Raw genomic sequence first — 27,783 nt, 5'->3', positions numbered from 1 at the left:
GGCAAGAACCCAAAGAAAAATCGTATTGCTAGTGAAAAAAAGAAACAAAGATTGGGAAATATTTGAATGCTAGCGATGTGAAGGACAGTTTCTATAAGTGGAATGTGTTCCGACTAAGTGAAACAAATAGTGTATCGTTCTTTCTCTCCTCCGAGCGCTTCGGTTATTTCTACGCATCTTTGGCGCGCATGGAGCATGCGCAGTATATATAAAGTGTTTCGAACGAGAGAGAAAATGAATACTGTCGGCACCGTAACTTAGAGACGTTTTTTCCATAAGAACTGTCCATATAGGAGTATTACATATATGGATTTGGTACATTCTGTTTTTTTCTGACTGCTCTGCGAACAAATCTATTGCCGTGTTCCATGTATATATAGGTAATCTGTGGATTTTATTGTTGAGATACATTCAGCGCCATCTATCAGTCACTATCCGAAATAATTCGTTTTTATATTTATCTTAACGAATGTTCTCTTCTATCCTATTGGATATTGTGTTGTTTTTCTTTTGTACTATTAGGATGATTGAGAGGAGAGGTTGTTTTTGGAATAAAACACAAAATTAGAATTAAAATTATTTAAAATTCCATAACATTTTGTTAAAAATCTTTTATGTACATTAATAAATAAAGTCCTTTAAACGTTGTTTATATATATATATCTATAATTTGATGTAAAAAATTACAAATACATTCTTAGAATAACAAAAAAATACGAGAATTTTAAGCGCTAAACATTTTACGAATTCTATACAAGTCGTTGAGTTGCGAATCGGATTTTACCAACCGTTTAGTCGGTTGGTCATCGTTATTTTTATTTTCGAAATATTTACAAATTTGTCTGACGGCATTCTGCGACGTCAAATTGCTCAAGTCGTGTAAAGATCGCGCGCGTTTCGAAATCGAATCCACTTTTTGAGACACATCTTCCGTACTACGGACTTTCCGTCTCAATTTACACAAAGATTCGAATAAAAATAGTTTTTCTTTAACCGGTACGTAATTTTGAGTGTCTTGACATTTCTTCAAAAGATCTTCCACGTATTTTTCTTCCACTTCAGAAGGTACTTTTAGTGGTTCTGGAAGACTGGTGGATACATGGTTTCGGTCGCAGCTTGCGCACTCCGTATCCGGCGATTGTTGATTCTTTTGGACGGTGAAATCAAAATTCCAGTCTTTATGGTACTTCGGCTCTCTCCTTTTCCAACAGTCTGCTATTGTGAAGATATCCAGGTATTTAATGGCGTCCAAGGGAGTTTGGCGTATTAGTTCGATCGCTATAGTTTTCACCCATTCTCCGAACGATTCTTCGTCTGCAGTCTGTAATTAAAAAAACAATTAATTGATTTCGAATCTTAAATTACACAATTTTTATTTATGTACGTCGTTTCTTGTACTTTCAATATTTACAGAAGGTGTCTATCTCACAAATAATATCGGTTTCGAATGCTTATTAAATAATCAGAAGAAGATAAAACCCATCGTTCAGAGAGTACAACTATTCTTTGGGCTTTTTCCTACGCAATAATTCCTAGAAAGGTCCGGACTAAATTGTCTTGTTGTAAAACAGAGGTGTCAAACTCAATTTTGCAGAGGGAAATATATTTTAAATTTTGATTCGTTATGAACATTTTATTTATTGAATTATATAAGTATATAATATACGGTTGTTAAAAATTCTATCAAAGTTATAAAAGATGGTAGGTAATTATGTTGAGCTCGAGGATCCAGATACCTGACTTCTCCTGTTTTTGACAAACTTATTGATGTTAGGTATCATATTCGTTGTAGTTATTTTAAGAATTGATTGGAGATGTTCATTCGTAAGTCTTGTGCGATGTTTGTTCTTATTTATTTTCATGACGGAAAACATCTACTTACATAAGTAGCTACCAAACGTGCAGAGAAGGCGTGCTGCATGTTTTTTTTTTTAAATTCCGGGTAATTATCCAAACTCTTGAAATATTGTGTATAAAATGTAAGAGCGTTAATCTAATTACATTTTTCTTTCAAAATTTTCATTTTATTCATTTTGTGAAAGTCTTCAAAACGATTGTTGAATTCCGTAATCAAATTTTGCAGAAATTGAGAATATTCATCCAATTTTTTTTGGTTCACTGTGCCAAATGATTTTAAATGAGGGAAATGGTCCAAAGTTTGATTCTTTACCTCATTTTCCCATAGCCTCAACTTTGTTTCGAAGGCTTGAATATATGAATACATTTGAGTGACAATCAGATTTTTACCCAGTAACTTTATATTCAGATCAGTCGAGTGTTTCTTCATATCAACCAAAAAGGCACAATAAATCCACCAGTCATTGTCATAATCAATTTGTTTGCCTTTTTCTAACATGAAAGCTTGAATAGGATCACGTAATGAAATAATCTTTCTAAAACTACTCGTCGACTGAGCCAACGAACTTTGATGAAATAAACTTTTCGTCCAAATCTTGTAAAAATTGCCTGAACTGTCGGTGATTTAGATCTCTGCTCCTTATAAAATTTACAATTTTAATCATAGGTTGCATGACATGGTCATGACATTTTTAAATGTTTGTATACCAACGATTCCTGATTAATTATACCGTGAAATCCCACAAAGTTCCCTGATGTTTTCTGTTTTAATTTAGTTTAATTTAATTTAATTTATTATAGTATTTTTACAAATTTTACCTTAAAGTTGCCAAAATCCGATCCTGTGATATTGATTGGCGCATATTTGAGTCTTTTTTTTTCAATCAAAGGAGTTACCAGTGTCAAAAATTCCACGTAAGTAGATTTATCCATCCGTAAGTAATTTCTATAATCATCTAGATGCAGCCAATAAAAGGCCGTAACTCAGTGAACACCTTTTCTTGAGGTATTCCTTGCACCAAAATCTGCGGTTCCTTTTAGTTTCAGTGTGTGTGTGTGTGTGCCCTTGTCGATGTTTCAACCAAATTATACGATTTTGTCGAACGACGCCGCAGTACCGTGAGTGGCCAGTTTTAGACTGTACGGTTTCCTTCAAAACGCGCAAACAAATTATTTTTCTCTAATTACATATTCGAAAGCTCAAAGTTTATCTTTCGAACAAGACAAATGGAAATTGGTTATCCTTTAATGTCAATGAAAAAGCATCTTATATCTACGTTGTCTTCAGTTATGCAACACAGAATCTTCCTACTCACGACATATCTAACATGCCGAGATAAAAGGCTATGCAAGGACAACCGATTCATCGTTGCCTTTAAGAGGAGTTGATTATAGCGCAGTCACCAATTCAATTTCAACTTTATACTATTCAAAATTAGGGTGATGAATAATAGCAAATACCTGTGAGTGGATTACCAAACTATTTTATGATTATTGGATGACAATACAATAAAGAGAGCGGGTGGTTCTATTCAAAAAAATAAAGAAATTTGATGTTTATAAAGTTAGACTTTGAACACTTTTTATACACACCCTGTATAAAATGAAAAATTTTTCAACATAGATTCAAATACGTCTGATCTTGCTAAAAACAACCGAAAATAAACCATTTTCATATCTTTAAGGGTATATACGTAAAAAAATAATTTATAAGGTCAAATTTTTTACAAAAAAATTAATAACTCAAAATGTATGCATTTTTCGAAAAAAGTCTTTAGACAAAAGTTTACTAGAATTTTACGTAAATTTTAAAAATGTATTAATATACAGTGTGTTCCATTTAAAATAACAAAGTTACAGATCGTATCCGAAAACCCAAACGTAGAAATTTTCATGATTTCACTATAAGTATTTCGACGTGTATACAGATAGTTTTAACTCGAGGTGAGACATCCTGTAATAAGGCAATGCTAAACCAGATGGCGAAAGAATAAGATTTTCTGCCACATCCAGCATTTAATCCGAACCTTGCACCGTCTGGTTACTATTTATTCAGATCCACGGCGAAATTCTTAAATATATTGAAAATGTAGTGCGACATTTTATTGGATCTGGGTCCAAAGAATGGTTTTATCGTTGAACGTTGGATTAGAATCACAAAATGTTTTCAGTTGTGCTTTACCCCAAACTACCACGATCATTAGCTAACTTATATCAACCTTCCGTCTCACGAATCGAAAATTCGAATGTGTTGGCAGCAAAACCGATCCGATTAACAGTAATTTAGTTGTGATAGTCTACCGGCGGCGTCAGATTTTTTTATGAGTATGTTTCGAAAACATTTACAAGCCCGTTTTGCGGACCTGATCTAAAATATCGGCACATATCTTTGCTTTTAAAATTGTGGCGAATGCGCCCAAACGAAGTGACCCTTAATAAAGTGGGTAGAGCGTATCGGATGGTTTACACATTTGGTATGTTATTTTGTTCATTAGATAAGTTTCTCAAGTTATTTTACAAGGATAGAATGGTAGGAAGAGACCCTGTAATTATGTAAAAAAATCAACATAGATAATTTATGAAATATCAGTGAGTGGTTATTATGAAAAAAAAATATATACATATATATAAATTGTTTTTATACTTATTTATCGTTTTGAACGAAAGATTCTTGTTAAACTCACCTGTAGGGTCAAGACCTTATTTTGCCCCTTACATAGTGAGAGACTGTTAGGAAGCGGACCAGCCTGAAGACTTAAGTGTCGTAACGGTAATCTTAGAGATGAAGATCCAGTTTGAGAACATGATGAAGATACCAAGAGCTGACCACATCTCACTGATACTTTACGTGGCCACCAGTTGCTGTCGTTACCAATTTTAAGAAGTAGATCACCTGTAAGAAACGAAACAGATCATATACGTAGATTTTTTTTCTTAGATAAAAGCATCGAATCGCATTTTTTAGTACATAATTTGATATTAAAGAAGTGCGATGCTATAATTGTTAATTGTAAGAAAGTTTTACGCAAATATTTTCGGTTCAAGATCCTCCCGATTTAATTTAGAAACGGTTGACCGTAATTCCAAATTGTTGTTCTAGAATATTACCTTCATGTAAGCAGATCGGTTCACAGATACACCAACCAGGTTCTTCTTGTAAATACAAAGAGTTTCCACTACAAATCTGGTTCTGGATTACGATCCACGTTAGTATTAAATCCATATGATTTTTAATAAGACTCTCCCCGGTATCCTAGACCGACTGCGCCTATTGAAGCATCGCTTTTTAACAAAAGAATACTATTGAAGCTAGCGCTTGACTTGATGAATATTAATCCGGCTTTGTCGTAGGAAAATCGACCATTCAAACTTGTTTTCATAAGTTTAAACGAGCCCCAATGACGATGCAAGCCAAAGATGCTGTCACGGTTGAAAACGTCAAAATGTCTGCCAAATAATTAAGGATAATCTTGAGGCTGATTGAGTTTGTTGCGACACTCCAGGTTTCAAATGAATATATCGAGAATGAATATGTGAAAGCTCTGCTAAAAGTGATTTCATCAATCGGCAGTCACCTGAATGCACTGCACGTTATGAACGCGTGAGAAGACGCAAAAGTGGACTAGCAAGGTTATTGCATCAGTATTTCGCGATGCGCATGGTATAATATTCATAGATTACCTTAAAAAAGAAAAAACCATAAACAGCGACAATTATGTAGCGTTATTGGAGAGTTTGAAGGGCGTAATCGCGAAAAAACGGTTCCGTTTGAAAAGGAAAAAATACTGTTTCATAAGACACTGCGCCATGTCACAAATCAATGAAAATTATAACAAAATTGCACAGATTGGGCTTTGTATCCACCATATTTTCTAGACCTGACCTCCACTGACTTTTTCCTATTGTTACAATGTTCGATGAACAGAATTTTCCCTCGAAAGTGAAACCTACTTTGAGGCTAAAGACAAATCGTACTATATTGGCCGTTATAATCGTTGTTGTATTGCCCTAAATAAAAAAAAAAAGATTTTTTTCTATACTAACCTACGAATTTTTTGTCCACTTGTTATGTGACCCCAGTTTTTAAAAAGGTTCGTTGAATTAAATACTATTAATTGACATTTGTGTTCACTTTGACGTGTTTTTTTCATCTTAGTTAAATGAAAAATTTGGAAGATGTAATTTTCCTTCATTTTTTATTACAAACGTACGTCGTTCAAGAGGTAATACGTGCAGTACGAGTTTTAGAAAACTTATTGGTGACGACGACACCCTAGATTGATGGTAGGAGTTACTTTTGAGACAAACCTCGTACGTAGTAAATAATTCATAATCTATATTAAAATTTCTGTGTCCACAACATATTCTTTTTGTAAATTCTTTTATTCCTTTTCTCGATGTATACGTCGGTATTTCTATATATTATTTACAAGAGATCTAATAGCATGAAATATTTAAAAATAGATGTGTTTTTATTTATTGTTAAATCAATGTCATATTTTACCCGTACATCAAAATAACAATAAAGTTTTTTTTAACCCTAATTCGATGTTTTGAACGGGAAAGAATTTTTAAAACGGTGAGTGTAAAAAGGTGCCGGTTTTTTTTTTAAAAAAAAAACCTGCTACCATAAAAAATGTTGAAAGGATCGTGTATTAACATATATCCAGGTGTTAATGATGAACGATGATACTAATTTTTCATAAAATCTCAGGTAGAATCGCCCTTTTGTACCCTTTAAAAGGTCGTAAACAGAAATATACATTTATTAAGAGAGAATTCGGAAATTATGTAAATATTTTCGATTATATTGAATAATCATTGTGATTTTTTATTAATAATTTATTATATTTATAAAAATTGAAAGTTTTCAAAACTAGTTAATATACGAGGTATCATGAGAAAATTTGAATTCAATTAAGAACGAAGATCTCCTTTGAAGTAGTCGAAAATGTGTAAAAAGCGAACGAACGAACCTACTGGATCGTTTGCGAATATACAGGGTTTTCCAATAGGAACTTGATAATTATGAATTTAGTTTGTGAACGCACCTTTTCACTTAACATCGAATTGTCACTGTCAGTTTATTCAGTAGAAATAACCTTTTCATCATGGTGATGTACACAAACAAACAACGTCTGCAAATCTTAAAAATTTACTACAGAAATTCGAAGTCGGTGGCCGCTTCTTTAAGAGCGTTAACTCCGATTTTCGGTCGTAATTCTCGACCTAGTAGACAGGCAGTAACAAGTTTAGTGAAAAAGATTGAGTCGTTGGTCGAAGTGTCGAAAATATAGCTGCCGTTGAAACGTCGGTAGCAAATGATCTAAATCAGTCAATTCCACGGCGTTCTTAAGAGTTGGGCATCGCCAAAACCACTTTATGGCGAATTTTGCGTAAGGATCTTACTTTACACCCATACAGGATCAGGCTCACTCAAGAATTCAACGTACGTTCTCCGATTGGGCTCTGGAAAAGATCATCTTCAGTGACGAAGTTCATTTCTGGCTCAATGGTTTTGTCAATAAACAAAATATGCGGTATTGGACGGGTGAAAATCCACATGTGCTTAATGAAAAACCACTTCATCCACAAAAGATAACTGTTTGGTGCGATTTGAGTGCATCATAGGGCCATATTTTTTCTTCGACGATAGTGGTCGCCACGTTACTTTGAATGGTGATCGTTATCGCGCCGTGATTATTGATTATTTTTGGACCTAATTGGACTATATGGACTCGGACAGCATGTAGTTTCAACAGGACGGCGCCACAAGCCACACAGCACACGTTACAATCGATTTATTGAAGAACAAGTTTGATGAGCGTGTTATTTGAAGAAATGGTGCAGTCGATTGGCCGCTGCTTTCGTACGACTTAACACCTCTAGATTTTTTCTTCAGAGCTACGTCACGTCATTGATCTATGCTAATAAAAGCTCAAAGCCAGCATTGAACGCGAAATGGCAGCCGTTTCGGCCGAAATACGTGGCCGAGTCATGGAAAATTGGGTCCGACGAATCAACCGCTGCCAACGTGCCTCCAGTGGCCAAACATGGCGGAATTTGAGGCATGCCCAGAAAATATTTTAACTATTTAAAGATATATTTTAACTGTTCGGTTAAGATTGTCGTGTTTATGATGTCGATGATCATATACATTTGAATATACAATCTGTGTTTTCTCAACAAAATTTTTTTGTCTCAAATTTAAAGCCTAAATAGAGCAATGATTATTTTGATTACGTTTTGTGTCGCGGGTGCAAGTTATTTCTCTCCGTCACTGAGAAATTGATAGTAATTAAAAAAACAACTTTTTTTATTTACTTGTTTACCAGAAATGGTCGTTATACTGTATTTTTTTTTACAGTTATTTCAATAAAAATGTAATACTCTGAACGTAAAGAGAGATAAAAAAGTCACTACAAATCTTGCTCCTTTTAATTTCAGGTATCAAGGACAAAACCAAACCAAAGTTGTAAATTATACAACCCGTAGAAAGTTACTTATAAAAGTCACGTAGTATATACAAGTGTATAAAGTTAAAAATAAAGATGCTGTTATTCAGAGGTATACAATAGTTTCATTGAGTAATATAGGTTTGTTCCAGTAGTATGCTCTGATCATATTTCGAACCTTAGTGTACTACGCACAATTAGATTAAATCTATTACGAACATGTACCCAATAATTGCTGCTTGAACACCACCTCCAACACGGATAAGGAAAAGAAGTAAATCGTAATTTTAGTTTTTAGTTTCACTCGATAATTCAGTTTCATCTCCACTAAAGACTAAATACTTCTCCATATTAAAAAATATTTTAAACTCTGATACGATATATGTTGACATGCACGGAGTCATAATATGTTCCAGCATTTATTCAGAACATTTTTGCTCGTCTCGAACTAGTACTGAACAAGTTCAATGTGTTACTGGAACTTGAAACTTTTTGTTCAATACTTGAACTTTATAATATTGGAACGCAATTTTAATTTTCATATCGCGCATGATCATGTAGTTGCATTTTGCTGGTACATATCTTATATCTAATAAGTATGTCCTTGCTAAAGATCGAGCACATTGATTTTTTTCAAATATTTTGAAAGTTGTTACATATATATATATAAGCGATTTTTTATTGGGAACGTGGCAAGGAAACACCAAAGTGGACTAACTTTAATATATTTCCCGAGCTTTCGAATATTTATGTATTCATCGTCTGGGAAATAACTAATTTAGATTTTTGGGTGGTTTTGAATTGTATTAGTTATTGTAAAATTTTTTTAATTCATAGGATTCAAAATTCAATGTTCAAAGTGACGCGATTTCAAACGTTTACAATTTCCGGGACGTCTGGCGTTTGCGATGACCATAAATAAATCGCAAGGCCAGTCGTTGGAAGATTGCAGAATCAACTTGGAGTTTCCTTGTTTCGCGCACGAACAATTATAATTAGCGTGTTTGCGAGTCGGAAAACTGTCAAATATAGTTTATCAGAAAACTTTAAATTAATTAACAGACCTTATAAATAGCAAGTATTTCAAGAAAACTCTGTTTTGTAATTAAGTAACATCATGTGTACTTAATCGAAAATAATAATAAAACTTCATTCATACCGAGCTTTTTTTTATTTGTTTTTATAAAAAAAAGTATTCCTTTTGTTTGTTTTTATTTTATTTTATACAGGTCTTTTCGTAAATATTTTAATAAATATTATTACTAAATAAATTTAGCGTTATTTGTAACATTTTGTCGTATCTAAAGTACCAAGTTTTAACTTAAAATTCTACGTACTATAAAATGGTGTGAACACTGAAAATAAAATGTATTCATTCTAAATATAATAATATTGAATGTATGAGGCATATTCTTGACGTATAACATAAAAGACTCATTCTTCAAGTAAAGCTAGTTTTAAATAGATACCAGACAAAACGTGCTTTCACAAAAAGCGACTCGAAGTGTTTCGAAAAGTAGGTAAATCACCTGTCAACGAGTTTAATAAATGGTGAAGCTATTACAACAATGGTAATTAAAACAATCCTGTTGAAATTATTAGAAAATGAATAATTGAGATTTAACGATCTTAACAGTATATTAAAAACTGTTTATTTTGAAGAAAAATTGAATAGGTAGCCACAATTTTTTTTACAACATGACGTGGATTTAGTTCTTGTATAAAGAAAATTGGAATTCTTCTTGTGGGATTAACCCGATCATGATCATCTAAATGTTCGGAAAGTAACTCAGATCACGTTCATTGTTGTTCGGAAACTGATCGAGTTCATCGGATCGTAATCATATGATAGTTTCGTTTGAATTGTTGAAAGACATTATTTTAAGCAGGGAAAATTTCAATCATGTACTATTTGATACTTTTGTATGCCTTTGATTCAGCAAAATCATTAATTATATCGACGTTAGAAATGTTGTTTATTAGGTCTGACCATTAGGCACAATAGAGGTAAAGCAATTTAGCTTTTCTTGATCCTTTTTTGGGTTTGGATAAATGTTTTTAGATTTTATTAATGATCTAGAACATTCGGGTACATTTATTCCAGGTAACTAGCTTTTTCTATTATAGCCGATGGTAACAACTAAATTTTTAAGTAAAATTTGAAAGCTTGCTGTTTTAAGCTCCACTCTGCTCAGCCTGCTGGTAAAAGCGATCGGATGATGGGTGTGTTTCATTTGTCTATGGTTTTTTGAACTTTCAAAATTATTTATTCCCTGTCTATCATTAATTTTTATGAGCAGCGTTTCTGAGATTTGAGGTATTTATACTTTTCATTTCAGCAAACAAACAAATAAAAATCAGATGTTCTTATAGATAATGTTTTAAATTTGAAATTTCCACTGAAAATTGGTGGAGGTTCGGAAACTGTGATCGAAATATGGTTCTGGGTGAGAATCCACAATCAGCTGATAGATGATTTACCTGATCGCAGTTTCCGAAAATTATTCAAATGTTACTTTTTTTTAATATTGTTATTTAACTGTGATTTTTCACTACAAGTTCACAGCCAACATTGGAGTTAGAGTCAAGTAAGTATATTACCATTTTTTTAAGAAACGAACCTTGTACATTTTATGAGTTTTGTACATTACTTTATCATAATTCTGTGTATTTACAAGAAGCAACAAATCAAATTTTAGCAACTCACCACTAAAGACTTTTATAGTTGAGACAGTTGAGTATAGTAGAGACACAAATGTAGTGTTGCCGTATTGAATTCTTCGTCGACTAGACAGATTGTAACGATTCTTTTTTACAAAAAAATCTCTTTGTTAAAACACGCACAAACAGCCCTTTTATTGACCGGATGTTACGGAAAAGAATTTCAACATGAGTATTTAAATTTATGACATAGTTTAAACAAAAAATGTCACTTTCAGAGATTCCATTGATAAGTGAGGTGTATGTATTGTAAATTGGTTTTTTGTTGTAGACCTTTATTGTTGAATTGAATACAAGGTAAGACTATTAAATAACGAGACTGACGCTGCAAAATGATAACCGAAGATACATGGAAGTTACCCTGGACTAATGACTCATATTCAAGCAGTCAACTAGAGGAAAGTACGAAGAAGGCAAGACTCATCGGAAGACTATCCAAGTTGCTGCTGAAGACCATCATGCTGTATGGGGATACAGTATCATAAATTACTCAAAGACGCCCCACGCTCAGCAAAATGCCATCTTAAGGAAAGCAGTGAATGCCCATTTGGTGTAATAGGACGCAGTAGATGTACCACTAGAGCCAGCTAGGAAAGTGCTGAGGATTCTTCCTAATTGAGGAAGCTCAAGGATTACCCCGAAGAAAACTACGTCAGATATTCAAAATTGAAGAAGAAGAAAGTTGATCCACTCTTATAGATGCTGATAAATCTTTGGAATTGGAAAAAGAACGAGTAGCAAAGAGAAGTGCTGAGGATTGTTCCTAATTGAGGAAGCTCAAGGATTGCCCCGAAGAAAACTACGTCAGATATTCAAAATTGAAGAAGAAGAAAGTTGATCCACTCTTATAGATGCTGATAAATCTTTGGAATTGGAAAAAGAACGAGTAGCAAAGAGAAGTGCTGAAGATTCTTCCTAATTGAGGAAGCTCAAGGATTGCCCCAAAGAAGACTACGTCAGGTAATCAAGATGGAAGAAAAAGGAAAGAAGTGTGACCACTTATTAGAGATCATGTCAATCGAGGATTAAATGAATTCATTCTTGAAGTTGAAGAAGTTGATAAACCCTTGGAGGTAGAAATAGAACGAGTAGCAGAGAAAGATTTTCATAAATTTAATTTTTTTGCATGAAATTTAGGACAGCTTTGACTGGTTTTTATAACATCATAAGCATTTTTACTTTATCAGCTGAAAGTTTATTACTAGAAATTGAAATTATTGATTTGTGAAGCACTCACATGGATTTTAAAGAATCAGCAAATATTGTTTATCTGCTCCTACTGCCGGAATAATACAGTGAGAGGTATGAATCAATACTTCAAAGAATGGTGCCAAAGACTGTTACTGCAGTTTCAAAAACCATGCTTTTAGTTGACACTAGATGAATATAGAGTTTTTTTTTAAGTAAACAAGGGATGAATTATTAACATCCAAGGGTGGTACGTTGATTTAAATTCTCTCGTCAATGTGTTTTTGATAACTGTTACTTACGTCCTTCAAATAGTGCCAAAATGCACACAAGGAACGATGTTGGGAAAGGAAATTTGGTTGGCGCTACAGTCTGTTCTGTTCTGTCATAATCGCGTTCCAGATCTGTTTCTGATCTGATTCCCTCAGACCTTTTAAGACCTATTAAGCATAAAGTTAAGTTAGGTAGCAGCTCTATCTTTGATATTCATAAAGTGTGAAAAAGTAACACTTCTGTTGTGTGATTGTTTTAGGCGGAACTGAAAGCGCTACTATTATTTCATATATCCATGAATTAACAGCATATTATATCATAAAGATCGCAAACAAAGCGATTGCAATGTCAAATGAACCTCAATAAAACAGTTTCCATCAATATCGGATCGTGCCTGAAAGTTTTCGAAAAAACTTGACTTAATAAACATTTTTGTAGAAAGCGGTGCTACGAAAGAGGCTTCCACGGAGTTTAATTCCTTCAATATTTAAAATGTAGGATATTTTCTCATGATAGTATGTTACTCACTCTGTATATATGCTTAATTTTGCATTATAAGCATCGTAATATGAGACTTTGCGACCGTAGCATTGTCGATGATCTTCCACAATAACTTCATTATTATTGTTATTGCTAAGAATTGAATGCGCAAGCAAAAGTTTCTTGTATATCTGATACACCGACTCATTACAACGACGCGGTGAATCATCAACATCATCATCATCATCATCGTGGCCATTTTAGTTCTACAATTAGAATTCGTGGACGTTTGGGTGTTCATTGCATGTCTGTGAATAATTAGTTGAGGAATGTTTATGTGGTCGGTATAAATGACCCACGAATAATAATCTACGGGGTTCATTTTGGTATTTTATGGGTTATTATTTTTATTATAAGATATTTTTGAGCACAGATGTCATTACGTTCTCCGGTAGAGGTAAAATAGAGGAAAAATGTTATTTATTATATATTTTGACGTGTATATCTCATTCGGGATTGTCAATTTGTCGAAAGTTGTCAGTAAATTGACAGTAACCACGTGCAAATGATAGCAGAGGCATAACTAGTTATGGAAACATAGAAGACGAGGTAAGAGGACTAGTAACTAGAGCAAATAGTAGTTTGACGAAACAAACACTAAAGACAAGAAATAAAAACATGAAGTTACATAACGTAAATCAGACAAAACCTGAAACATCAGAAACGAAACAACTCTTTGAGTCTACAGAAATGAAAATTCTCAGGCGGAAAAACACAACTAGACCGAGAAAGAAGACGATTTTATGACGTAGATAACATTGAGGAATGGGTATCACAGCATAAAAAACCAAGGAGCTAACATATCTAATCTAGCTAATATATCAGTCGATAGACTGATGAAAATAATAAGGAATGAATCTCCAATTGGAACACGAAGACTTTTTTCTTCGCGTGCCAATTTTTGCTAACGAAATATATGGCGGGCCAAGTTGAGGCATCACATTATTTACTAAAATAAAAATATTGCCATAATTTTTCAGAAATACTAATTGTGGGTCTGGTCTTTGTGGTAACATGTAACATGTGGAACTGTTTTTGTTTCTGCATGACTTTATCGTAAGCCGGCTCCATTTGTGATGCTGAAATTTTTAACAATGAAAAAGGAGGTCATCCGAAAGCCTATTACAAAGACAATTTTTTCATTATTGAAAACGTTTGTCCGCACAAACAGCTTGTACCAAACATAGCCATTATTTTCTGGGCGTGGGAAACTATATTTGGGTATTGTGTCCGAGATAAGGACTTATAAAGTTCCAATTTGCTGGTGTTCAAAAATAGTTGCCTCAAATGGGTAGTGCGTTCGACGACAGTCGGACTGTACTTGGTTTTTGTTTGATGGTCGCGGGCCGGATTTCAACGCTTTGCGGGCCGGAGATGGCCCGCGGGCCGTCGTTTCCCCATCCCTGATCTAGACCAAGGACGGAGAAGGATATCAAAGAAGGAACGGGCGTTAGATCTATTATGGAAGAAAGAAGAGAAAACGAGGAGAATGTATTTTACTGTTTTCTACAATTGAAAATTACAAATATTTTTGAAATTCGACTTCTATTTCATTTTTCGTCAACGTCGAATAAAGTAAGGAGCCCTGGGTTTTTTTAACTAAATACAACACTGTATATATGGTTAAGGCCTCGGAAAATTTAAAAAAATTCGCACCACGAAAAAATTTTTAGAAATAATTTAAATGAAAATTTATTTTGAATCTAATAATTTTTGATGTAAAAGTTCTAAAATGTTTTGAATTGAATTTTCATTTCTAGCCACAATAACGTAAGTTCTATATTTTACAATTTGGAGGAAATTTTTCATAAATGTGGTCAATGAGTACGATCTAAATGAAATTTTAGAAAAAGGTTGCTATCCACAGTGTTGTATATTTTTGTTATGACTTCTGAAAAGAAAGTTATGTTGGTTAATTGTGACTTGAGTTCCTCCAGCTATTAAGTATTGGAAATTAAGCTTGGCAAAAAAATAATCATCATTTCAACTAAGCTGATATGGCGTTTATATTAATAAAACATAATCAAAGGCCATTTAATACAATTCGTTATCAAAGTCCATGATGATAAATTCTTTTCAATAGAAATTCCACGAGAGATAACAACACTGCTAATGTTCATTTAGAATTTTATAAATAATAAATACATTGATGTATTTTTAGATTTATATGTTAAATTACGAAGACAGGGGCGAACAAAAAGTATTTTCAAATCAATTAGTTAAAAATTAGAATGAAAAATTGGGAAAAGTAGCTGTAGACCTTGTACGAGTGAAACGTGAAAACAGAAAAAATGCCTTCTGAGATATACTCTATATTTTCACCAAGTAAGTCACGACCAGTGTTACCATCCGTCCGGTTTTCCCCGGATTTGTCCTCGAGCGGAATTTTTAGTTTTTAGTTTTTAATATCAAAGTTTCAGTTTCTTTGTTTTCTTTTTGATATGCTTCTGCCGCTTCAGTTTCTTATCCAGATGTTGTCCTAGATATTTGAAGTGAATATCTACGGAAAACATACGAATAGATACGAAAAAAGGAGCCACTAAGTTGACGGTTCAATGTAAAATTGTCCGACACAAAACTCAACTCGATACGTATAAATAAACGAAAATTAATACACAACAGGTTTACTGGAATTTAAAATTATTCTTAATAAAAAAAAAATGGAAAATAATCGAGGGATGTTGCGACATGATACACAATTTCAAATTAATATCATACGTGCTTTGATTAGTTCTTAGTAATTGACTTACTTACATTTATGTTAACATGACAATAATTTAGATTATTCTTAGTGATTTCTTTAATTATTCTTGACATTTATTTTATGTTTCTTGTCACTATTCTATGATAAATGTAATTAACGTACGCAGCTGTTTGGTATACTCTTAGTAAACATATAAATCATGTAAAACAAAGCATCAAGTGCACTTATTATAAAATAGATGCGTTTATTATTCATTATGCTAATAGCACGTTGCTGGAGATGGGAGTGAAGGGATGATCGATAAAAACAATCATTTATTAAAAATTGAGGAAATTTGTGTAAACGGGTTTATTTGAGGCCAAGTCGAGGACCTACAAAACTGTTATCAGACCCATAATGACGTACACAGCAGAAACTCGGCCTGATACGGCAAAAACAAAAGTAGAATGAGCGAGGAAAGAATAGTAAGGGTAGCACCATTGGGGAGAAGCCAATTTTTTTTTTAATTTTGGGTAGCGCAAACAAATAGTTTCAATGAAGCCAACAAAAATAATTTTCATTTGAGCCGAAAGCGAAAAATTTTCATTTTCACAAGTACGTTGATTTTCCTTTTTTTTCGGAGGTTTTCCGATCTCCAAAACTTCTGGCGTTATTACAGCGTTCTTTTTTGAGGTTCGGACCCCACGATCCAATAGTTTTCACCAAGGAAAACCAGCGGGTATTTTCGTATCCGACGTGCACAGAGTGCCAGAAATGCCGGTTGGTGATGTACTGATTGCGGGCCCCCCGTTTGCAAGCTCAGACGTTGTGTACCTTATCGATGTTGTTTTTTGTAGCCAGCTCTTGGAGTATGACTCTATCCTCAAACATTGTTATCGAAAAATAATAAACAGTTGAGTACAGTTACTTTCCAAGTAAGATTTATATTAAAAAATCGTAAAATTACACCTAGTTTTAGTGATTTTCTCAATTGTTTGATACAATTACTCAAATTGTATTATAATTTGAATTCACACACACGATTAGTAATTTTAGTTATCATTTGTTTCCCAAAACAATGGTAATTTTACAAAAAATTGCACATAAAAAAAACACTCAGAATGGGAATATTTCAAGAATTTGATTTCTAGCGGATTTTTATCGGATAATTTTTTGGTAATTATACACTTTCGCGGTCACCTGGTTTTTTGGCTCTAAAAAATCGAAAAATGGATGGATTTTAATGATTTTGGTCTCAAAATGTTCCATTTTACGTCGGATTTATAAAAAAATTAGTAAAAATAGCTGAAATAAAAATTTCTCGTAGTTTTACTGTTTTAAATCGTAAAAAAAACGGTTTTCAAAATAATCCTTTACAAAAAATTATGGTAATTATACACTTTCGCGGTCACCTGGTTTTTTGGCTCTAAAAAATCGAAAAATGGATGGATTTTAATGATTTTGGTCTCAAAATGTTCCATTTTACGTCGGATTTATAAAAAAATTAGTAAAAATAGCTGAAATAAAAATTTCTCGTAGTTTTACTGTTTTAAATCGTAAAAAAAACGGTTTTCAAAATAATCCTTTACAAAAAATTATGGTAATTATACACTTTCGCGGTCACCTGGTTTTTTGGCTCTAAAAAATCGAAAAATGGATGGATTTTAATGATTTTGGTCTCAAAATGTTCCATTTTACGTCGGATTTATAAAAAAATTAGTAAAAATAGCTGAAATAAAAATTTCTCTTAGTTTTACTGTTTTAAATCGTAAAAAAAACGGTTTTCAAAATAATCCTTTACAAAAAATTATGGTAATTATACACTTTCGCGGTCACCTGGTTTTTTGGCTCTAAAAAATCGAGAAATGGATGGATTTTAATGATTTTGGTCTCAAAATGTTCCATTTTACGTCGGATTTATAAAAAAATTAGTAAAAATAGCTGAAATAAAAATTTCTCGTAGTTTTACTGTTTTAAATCGTAAAAAAAACGGTTTTCAAAATAATCCTTTACAAAAAATTATGGTAATTATACACTTTCGCGGTCACCTGGTTTTTTGGCTCTAAAAAATCGAGAAATGGATGGATTTTAATGATTTTGGTCTCAAAATGTTCCATTTTACGTCGGATTTATAAAAAAATTAGTAAAAATAGCTGAAATAAAAATTTCTCGTAGTTTTACTGTTTTAAATCGTAAAAAAAAACGGTTTTCAAAATAATCCTTTACAAAAAATTATGGTAATTATACACTTTCGCGGTCACCTGGTTTTTTGGCTCTAAAAAATCGAAAAATGGATGGATTTTAATGATTTTGGTCTCAAAATGTTCCATTTTACGTCGGATTTATAAAAAAATTAGTAAAAATAGCTGAAATAAAAATTTCTCGTAGTTTTACTGTTTTAAATCGTAAAAAAAACGGTTTTCAAAATAATCCTTTACAAAAAATTATGGTAATTATACACTTTCGCGGTCACCTGGTTTTTTGGCTCTAAAAAATCGAAAAATGGATGGATTTTAATGATCTTGGTCTCAAAATGTTCCATTTCACGGCGGATTTATAAAAAAAATACGAAAATTAAAAAAAATAAATATTTTTTACAGTTTCATGACTTTAAATGCAAAAAAACAATGACTTTCTACATATAATCCTTTGTAACTGTTTCTGACGTTGTGGAATCAAGTTCGTATATTTTTTTTCGCAATTTACATAAAAAAATGAATATTTTGAAAAAAAAAGTTTTTCTACTATTTAAGGTTTAAAACTATTAAAAACCGCAAATTCAGCCACTACCCCCGTGTTTTTCATAAATACGTCGTAAAATGGAACATTTTGAGACCAAAATTATAAAATTTATCTATTTTTCGATTTTTAATGGTCCAAAAACTATTAACATTGAAGAATATAGTACGAAACTATTCACGAAAATTGATTGTTTTTCATCGATTTCATTTTAAGCTATAAAAACTGAAAAAATCATTCTTTTTGGTTTTTTTTAAATTGTTTATTAATTTATGTAGAATACAAAAAAAATATAAGAACTTTATCTGATAATGAGATAATTTTTTGTAAAGGATTATTTTGCAAAACCGTTTTTTTTTACGATTTAAAACAGTAAAACTATGAGAAATTTTCATTCCAGCTATTTCTACTACTTTTTTTTTATAAATCCGCCGTAAAATGGAACATTTTGAGACCAAGATCATTAAATCCATCCATTTTTCGATTTTCTAGAGCCAAAAAACCAGGTGACCGTGAAAGTGTATAATTACCAATTTTTTTGTAACGAAATAATTTTGCCAATCAGTAATTTTACAAGAAAATCTGACCTTTGGTTTTGCGATTTTGTCGAATGTCATTTTTTCGAGCAAAATTACTGATGGAAAAATTTCGAGTTAAAAAGAAATTTATCCTTAAAAGAGAAGCTCCAGTGTTTTTTGTCAAGACAACTAAACTACCACATATATGAATAAACAACAATAATTATCTATATTGATACAATTAAAATATTTGAATGAACAATTACTAAATACACAATTGTTATAAATTACACATGTAGAATATTCATTTTGATTTTTTTGACTCGAGAACTAATAAGATTTATTTGATGTTCAGGATCAATTTGGAGGTAGGGTTTAATAGAAGATGGTAATGAGTGTCCCGTTATCTTTATTAGTAATTTTATTATTTGTAATGTCGAGTCCAATTTTAGTTGCAGAATATTTGGTCCAAGTAGAAATCGCATTAATACCCAATGGAATATTTTTGTACCAACCTTTAGAATTTTTGTTTTTCCAAAAGGCATTTGGAGTTATGTTTTCATTTCTCTTTTGTAACATTTTTTGCAACGGGACAAATACCTTCATCCATTCCAATTTTTGTAATTATCCATTTGGTGTCTGCCAATTTTTTCGACTCACCCTGTGGTCGTCTTTGAAAATATTGTATTGACGTTCCATTTTGATTTTTTTCTTCTTTAAAAGGGCAAATTTCACAGTTTGTAGCTTCTCCACCGTTCCAAGCTAATTCATAAGAAGCTTTATGAAAGAATCTTTTTTGTAATCCCTCTGGGTTGTCTATATTCCACATTTTTGCCATTTTTACCATATCTTTCTTGTACAAAACTTACTTTTCTTTTCTCTGGAATAACTTGTAATTCTTTCAGTTTAATATATATCGGCAAAAAATTGTCTTCGATGCTTTAGTATTTTTTGTGAATTGCGGAATTTCTTTCTCTACATTTTTTGTTATTTGTCGAGTCGAAACTTCTCCAAAACAACTCACGTTGTAATGTTTCATGAATAAAATCAATCGTGACCTTCATATATGATAAATAATTTTAATAGAAAAACCAATAAAAAATCGAAAGCCTCATGTAAATTGAAACAGGTGTATTATCTAATTATCTATCGATAGTTTAACCTTGAGACCGATGAAAAAAGTGAAAACTAGACCAAAGTGAAACATATAAAATAATATATTTGTAATGCGGTATTGGAGTGTAAAATTACGATTGTAGGCGATCCACTTTGAGAAAAGAAATGCGTATTTTACAAAAACGAACGGGCGTAATTATTTGAAATATTTTAATGCACTTTTATTTATTGTAAAATGTGTGAATTCAATACGATTATTAAATTTCTTCCATGTAATCATTTTTAACCGAATCCGTAATAAAATTACTCTAAAACTTTCTAAATATAATATAGGTTGTTGAAAAAATTTATGACATCTACTTATATATCAATATGAATCAATCTCATTACTTTCTTTGATTATAATATTATGATATTTTCTTTATTATCTAGAATTCTATTAAGAGTATAATATGTTATAGTAAGGTATAATTCCATCCCCTAGTTCTGCTATTTCTTTTGTTGAAGCCAGTTTGGAGAGTTTCCATATAAATAGAATTTGAATTCAAAATAACTCTGTTCAAATGAGAATTCGAAAGTCTTGTTACTTCTTCAATCTAGAAAAAGCTATAAAACATCACAGATACGCCAAACTATTTACGCTGAAACATTTCTGTTATGCAAATTTGGTACTGGAAGATTCTCGCTGTACCTGGTTCCTCAATAATAAAACCAATCAAGTTTAGCAACTGATCGAGATCGATTTCGACCCTCGAAATTCGATACCTCAAGAAATAATCCACGTAAAAAGGCTTGTATTTAGTACAGGATGCATTTGTATTGAGGAAGGTACCTGGTGTAGCTGGTTCTGGCTATGATGGTTTCTAATACTGGCAGATAGTTTCCTATGGGCGACAGTCTCACCATAGTGCGCCAAAGGGGTGTAAAAGTTAAATAAAAAAATCAAGAGGTACATGAACAAGAGCCGTACACTCCCGTTTTAAACCACATCTGCGCGATTGCAGATTTATGTTCATCGATGCCAAAAGTATGTTTTTCAATGAAAATAACCTTCGATTGAAATGAAATGGAAACGTTTCTCGACTAGTAGAACGTGAAAAGTAGAAGATAGTGGTCGAAGCGAAGTGAAGTGACTTAATGGACAGCAATGGTGAAGTATTCATTACTACAAGAAGCGTTCCGTTGGTCAATAGAACATGCGGTGTGTTCCACCACAGTAACATCTTTGTTGACTCGTCAAAAACTGATTGAACTTGGTCGGACGAATATTGAATTACATCTCCCCCGAAGAGCGTGATGCCAATCGACCTTTGAATCGATATTAACATCCCCAATGGCTCGCAACTGCAAGAAGGGGTTTTAAGCACTAACTAGTTTAATTACATGAACCAAATTTAAGTTCTTAAGTCTTTGACAAATACTTAAAATTAGTCCATACATAAAACTCACTCTGTATATAGGAAATAGGAAGTATCGTCATGTGCATCGCCATCACACGATGAGAAATCATAACTTAAATAATTTCAATTAATTGCTAGGATATCAGTAGCGTACAAAATTTATTAATAGAATTGACAAACGAAAAAAATCAATAATTCTAATTTGAGTACGGAAAATTATTCCGGGTCTTCTTTATCAAGTACAAGAACAACTCGTAATCAACATGCAATACATCGAAGGTAAAAGGTAATGCTGAATTATCAGCCTCACATTCTAAATTATTTGACACCCAAATCGTGCAATTAAACGAATAATACAAATAGTTTTTTCTAGAAATCTAGAAACTTCCAGTTGGCAACACTGTTTTATTTACTAACGTATTTAAAAGCTGATGGTTGGTTGTAGGTAAGTTCGATACAAAATTTTTGTATCAAATTAATAGATTTGTTTATCAAATTTATCGTCCATTTCATAATATTAATGATTCTCATTGTTTGCCTTTTTGGAATAACGTATTCGGACCACGTTTGCTCTCACCATGGAAATAGAAAATGTAGGAAACGCGCATGAGTTAGAATTTTGGTCATTTATCAACTTAACAATTTGTTATAAACAAATTCCAACTAATGCTATATTTTTTTTAACTTCATGTGTAGCTACCTCACTGTCTTAACTCGATTTAGTAATTTTTTTGCAATTCTGTTGCTGCAAGCCAACAATTTCAGTATTAATGATATGATTTCGTGTCGATTGGAAACCGAAAAATATGAAAAAAGAAAGGCAAGGAAGTCATCAAGTTGCACGTACCATTTGCGTAATTTCTTATATATATTAGTTTCATTACTACATGCTATAATAATTATTAACAAGAAATGAGCTTAAATTCGATTTTATAACTACAAAATTTTCTCATTTCTATAGTCTATTTTTAGTAATAAAAATTAATTTCTTATACAAAACTTAGTACGACCATTTCAAATATTATCAAAGAATAATCTAGATATTTTCTAAATTTTTATAAATGTACCTGAGCTAATATAATTTTCCGGTCTTTCATAACCATAAGCTGTACAGAAGAATAGAAAAAGGTTCGGACAGGCTGAAAGCCCTGTATATTAAAGATTCATCATCATCATCAAGCCTTTCAATCCCATGTGGATTATGGCTATCGCTTTTGGCGCTTTAAATCCTTTTTTTTTAAGGTGGATTACTTATAGTTTGTCGTTTGTTTTGACTGCTTTTGTTATTATTTTCCATTCTCTTCGGTTCTGGCATTTTGCTCTCTAGTTTTCTATATTGAGTGCTCTTATATCCTCCTCTATGTCGTTTCTCCAAGTTTTTCTCGGCCAGCCTCTTCTCCTTGGCCACAATGGGATCCATTGCGTCACTATATTTTCCTTCCCCAATTCTCCCTATTTCTTCGTTTTTCTTTGCTCTTCTTTCTCCTTCCTGTGTTATGTTTGGGCCTGTTACAGTTCTAATTATCTTTTTCTCGGTTCTTTTAAATTCTTCTTCTCCTCTTTTTTTGTTCTCTATGTTATTTCCATCGCATATGTGAGTACTGGTCTTATTAGGGGTTTGTACATTTTTGTTGGTAATGTTTTTGTTTCTTCCATAGGCTCGATAGCCCTTTTGTATTCTATCATTTATTCTCTCTCCGATTTCTTTGCTAAAACTTCGCATAAAACTTGCCGTTGATCGCTAAAACCGACGCCATGACCTTGCCTGCAGATGAAACGGTTTTTGCCTTCTTTGGAGCCGGTTCTCCCTTTTCAGTCCATCGTTTTAATTGTACATACATTTTCACGACGATTTTTCTGTTCCATTATGAGTAAACGCGGCACTCAACTTGCGCACAGCTTTCTCATGTCCAAATTTTCTGTTGATATGGAATGTACGATACTTTTTGAGATGCCTACTATATCTAGCTAGCTCCCGCGTTATCAGTCGACGATCATCCAGTACTGCTTCGTAGATTTTCTTCAACATTTCTAAAGGCAGCACCTCATTTGGTCCACTACTGCGATGCCGGTCTTCGCAGATCGTACGGCCTCTTTTAAAATCTGCTACCCAATATTTTACTGCTCTAGAATCTAGTTCGGCTTCTATATTGGTTGGGCTAATGCCTTTCAAAAGAAAATATTGTGTCAAATAACTATGACCACGTTTACAAATTCACTGAAAGCGTTCACTATCGATGGCTGCCAAACAAAAACTGAACAACGTGGCGTGTTCACACTTGAAACATTTGCTGTACAGATTGTGTACTTTCTAATACGGTGGTTTTTTCAACTACTGCCGTATTCAGGTCAGTACAGGTACTTCTGGGACCATCCTCGTGTACTATGGAATAACTATAAGAGAATATAACACAAACAATGCGGATCTCTAAGTCATACACGCCTAGTATTGCAATGGACTAATTTGGAAGTTATTTCGAGTAAACGTGATGTTCGAAAGAGAAAAAACTAATTGGAAGTCGTCAGCGTCGATGAAAAGAAAAAGTAATTTTGTCGGTGCCAAAAAAATATAAAATAAAACAGTCATATCACTCGTATAATATTCTTAATTGATTTTTGAGATAATTTAAAACATATGCGACGAAAAAATTAATTAACAAAGTGCAAGTCCAGCACTTCAAATGTGTTTAGTCTATATACTTGAGTGGTGTGCTCCATATCTGATTCGTTGATTCACTTACTGAATCACCATAACGACACAAGCCAACGCAGTCATAAATACAAAAATGGAATCGGACAAAGGAGCTATTTTAATTTTAATAAAAAGACGTATGTGACGTCGATGTTGATGGGCTTACGGGACGAATGCAATTGGTTGCTGTCGGGTTTCGTGAGGGGCATTAGTGAACTAATATAAAATGAAACAAGTAAAACATGAAATTGAAATTTTTCGTTATTCATATTTGCTTTTATTGGCAAATATGATACACTTGAAAGATAGAAATGAACAGCAACGAAAACTGTTTTTATTTATGTTAGTGGTATTGCTTTACTATCCTGTAAGCCTCTATTTTATTGGAATTTGCGTGTTTGTTTTTGTTTCTTCAAAGGCCGTTACCATCCTTGGTCACTGCTATTATATGATTCACTTTGAAGCATTTTTACAATTACTATCAAAGCATATATTCAAGACGAAATGGTTTTCATTTAAAATAAAGTTATGAAATTGGTCCTGTTAGTGGTATTTATATTGAACATACTATTTACTACCACTAAGCCAACGCGCAAACCAAGCCATTCCACATTTTGGACTTTCTAAGAGGATTGAGACTTAAGCCCGCACTCGGGTCGACTCATTTGCAATTTAGGGGTATACTACCACTTATATTCGTGGTAGTATAATAGACCGACCTTATATTAACGATGTAGTATACGAGGGCTGGCTATTAAATAACGGAGATTGTTTACGAAACCTTCGCCACACACCTTTCCATACGATTTTTCCATTGATCGAAGCAGTGCTGGAAGTCTTCTTTGGTGAAGGCCTTTAGGAGCTCTGCCGTTTTTTGCTTTACCGCTTCCATCGACTCAAGGAAATCTGTGCAGACCTGTTGCCGCAAGAGCTTTTAGTCAGGAGTCAAATTTTTCGGCACCAACTTCGCACAGACTTTTTTCATATGTAATTCCCGTGTAAAATTTTTCTAACCGTTTCTTTATCGGCGTTTACAGCCTCGACAATCATCCGGATGCTCATTCGACGATCTACACGCATAATTTGGTTGATTTTGGCCACTATTTCCGGATTTGGAACAGTCACAGAGCGATTTGGGCGTTGGTCATCTTCAGTGCTCTCTCATCCCTTACTAAAGCGCTTAAACCACTCAAAAACACGCGTACGAGATAGAGAATTATCCACGTAGGCCTCTTGAAACAATTCATAGCACTCAGTCGGATTTTTTTTCAATTTAGCGAGAAATTTGAGATTGACACGTTGTTCCCGTTTTTCGTCACACATGGTTTTCGGCACGAGAAAAAAACACGTTCATTTTAAACCGCTACTGCACAATTACTATAATAGTGATGGATTGGGACGTGCATGGACAAGATATTTTTTTACCCCACTCGTTTAGGGAACCCTCTAGGCGCGCAATCTCATTATTTAATAACCAGACCTCGTAAACCACTTCACTTCCATTTCTAGATATATTTTATGTATAAATTTTGTAAATGATATAATGCGGATCGTAGTGAAAGACTTTGTATCTCAAAATTTGGGAAGCAATTGTAAAAACGGATATGAGGGATGTCCGAAAAGAAAACATGACATATTTTCCCATATTATTTTTGTTTTTCAACATAGTATTACGTTTTAGCCATGGCGATTACCGAAGTTCGAGAAGGTGCGTTGTTCTGATGGAATTTATCTGCCCAAAATTTTCCCTAGTTCGATACTCAACTTTTCGATTTTCAGCAAAATATTAGCAACTCACTTATACGATTGTAAAACAGAAACTAGGCATCCAATATCATTCAAGGGTTGAAATCTGAAGCTTTCAACCCTCAAATAAAGATAAGTACATTTGACTAAGTGGCCTAATGAACGAAAATTTATAAACAATGCAGTGAAGAAAACAGTTTTAGAAATTTATGTCGAACGTTTCCATTTCCGTAACTCGATTTTTCGCTTAATTTAAAAATGAATTGAAATTATAAAAAAAATAACTAAAAGTGAATTATGTTTAACATGCAGCGGGCTAGTTTCGTGTGACAGACAAATGAAATAATGTCGTTAATATCAATTTCTTCAACATCTGGTTTCTGCGGTTAAAATAGCAATCTATGTTTTTAGAACGGTTAATCCGATGATATACTATATATAAAAGTTGTTTGCATATGGCCGTACTTTCTTCTTCTTTTTAATAAAAAAGCCGATGAGCTGACAAGTTAAATTATATTCTATAGCGACAGAATTAAATATAGTAAAGAAAATGTTGATCTCTTCCATCTAAATCGTATTAGGTTTCGTATACGTATAAAACCGCACGTATACAGATCGAAAAGGGCGTGTATTTTCTAGAAAACAACCCTCTCTCTTTCTTGGAAATACATGCACAACACTTTGCGAAGCACTGTTATGAATACATGAAAACTTCAGTTGATACAAGCAAAAAACACTTTTCGTAATTGAATGAATGAAGTAACTAGGAAAATCAAGTCATTAGTGTCAAAAATAGTACCGAAAATACTTATTCAAGAATCCACTCATTCATCAAAATAGGACAATATTTGTTCTAGAAAATTGTGTCTCTAAGACACGTGGATACCATCAGAAATTTGCACTCGAGCGATGTGGAGTTCAGAAGATGTTGCAACGTCCTGATACAGTTTGACATGGTGCTGAAAACTGATACCATGATAAAGTACCATCCAAGAAAATTGACTGTTCGGTTAACACTTTAGATAAGCACGAAACAAAAAGAGAATAGAGATAAAATAGCTATTTGTATAACAAGGATGAAGTTTACGCAGTTTTCGTGATATTTTCATTAACAACTTTATTGCTCAGTTGGTATCAACCAAAAGTACCCGAACTTGGCTGATTATAATCAATTTCATTAACTTCCAAAATCTGTTTGGCTTTAAAGCAAGAATGTCTCCTCCAAGCTTGCCATTTAGCAGCCGAAGGTGAAAAGTTTGAAGTTAATTTTGACTTGACGGTTTGCTTGCTTGTCGTATGATATTTTCTGACTTTACTCTGGGAGTAGTTTACAAATGAGTGGGAACTGTCGTCAGATTTACAGGACCAGCTCAAACCTCGATGTTTTCAATTACAAAACGACAATATTGTTTTGTAGTGTTTTTAACATCTCAACCATATCAAAAAATAGACTTAAGGGAACGACATTTCGTAAAGGTATGACCAGTTCTGCCGCAATTCCAGCATAAACCAGTGGATAAAACGGAAACATCATGGGATTTTCTTTTATTCGAAGAATTATTAGGTGAAACGTAAAGACAAGCCAGATCAAGTTCAAGTAAACGACAATTATTCGAAGACGATCAGACCAAACCCTAGACTCCTCAATTCTTTTACAAAGCTCTGTAAGATCATCCACAGTATTGAGATTAAGCAATGCTAACACGAAAACGAAAAACGGTAAAAGATTTCTGAGAATCTTTGCAACACAAGATGGTTTATCTATAACATTTGATAAAGGATTGAAAATATCTGTCATAGAAGAAAAATGAACTGCAACGGGTTCATTTTCATCCATGGTTCGATTTAGAATGTT

General features: G+C 33.1%; 1 protein-coding gene across 1 annotated transcript in view; it reads right to left on the bottom strand.

Moving 5' to 3' along the window:
- Positions 1–564: 564 nt before the first annotated feature.
- Positions 565–27,783, bottom strand: part of LOC130899549 (uncharacterized) — a 62,938-nt gene continuing 35,719 nt past the window's right edge. The window contains exons 2-3 of the mRNA XM_057809559.1: positions 4,542–4,750; positions 565–1,321 (exon numbers count right to left, since the gene is read on the bottom strand). Of these exons, the coding sequence (XP_057665542.1) occupies positions 725–1,321; positions 4,542–4,750 (806 nt within the window). The 3' untranslated portion in view covers positions 565–724. The remainder of the gene's footprint in view (positions 1,322–4,541; positions 4,751–27,783) is intronic.

The sequence above is a fragment of the Diorhabda carinulata genome, chromosome 11 (assembly GCF_026250575.1).
Source record: "Diorhabda carinulata isolate Delta chromosome 11, icDioCari1.1, whole genome shotgun sequence".
Lineage (NCBI taxonomy): Eukaryota > Metazoa > Arthropoda > Insecta > Coleoptera > Chrysomelidae > Diorhabda > Diorhabda carinulata.
The sequence above is the reverse complement of the archived record's forward strand: the minus strand, read 5'-3'. Positions and strand labels throughout refer to the sequence as shown.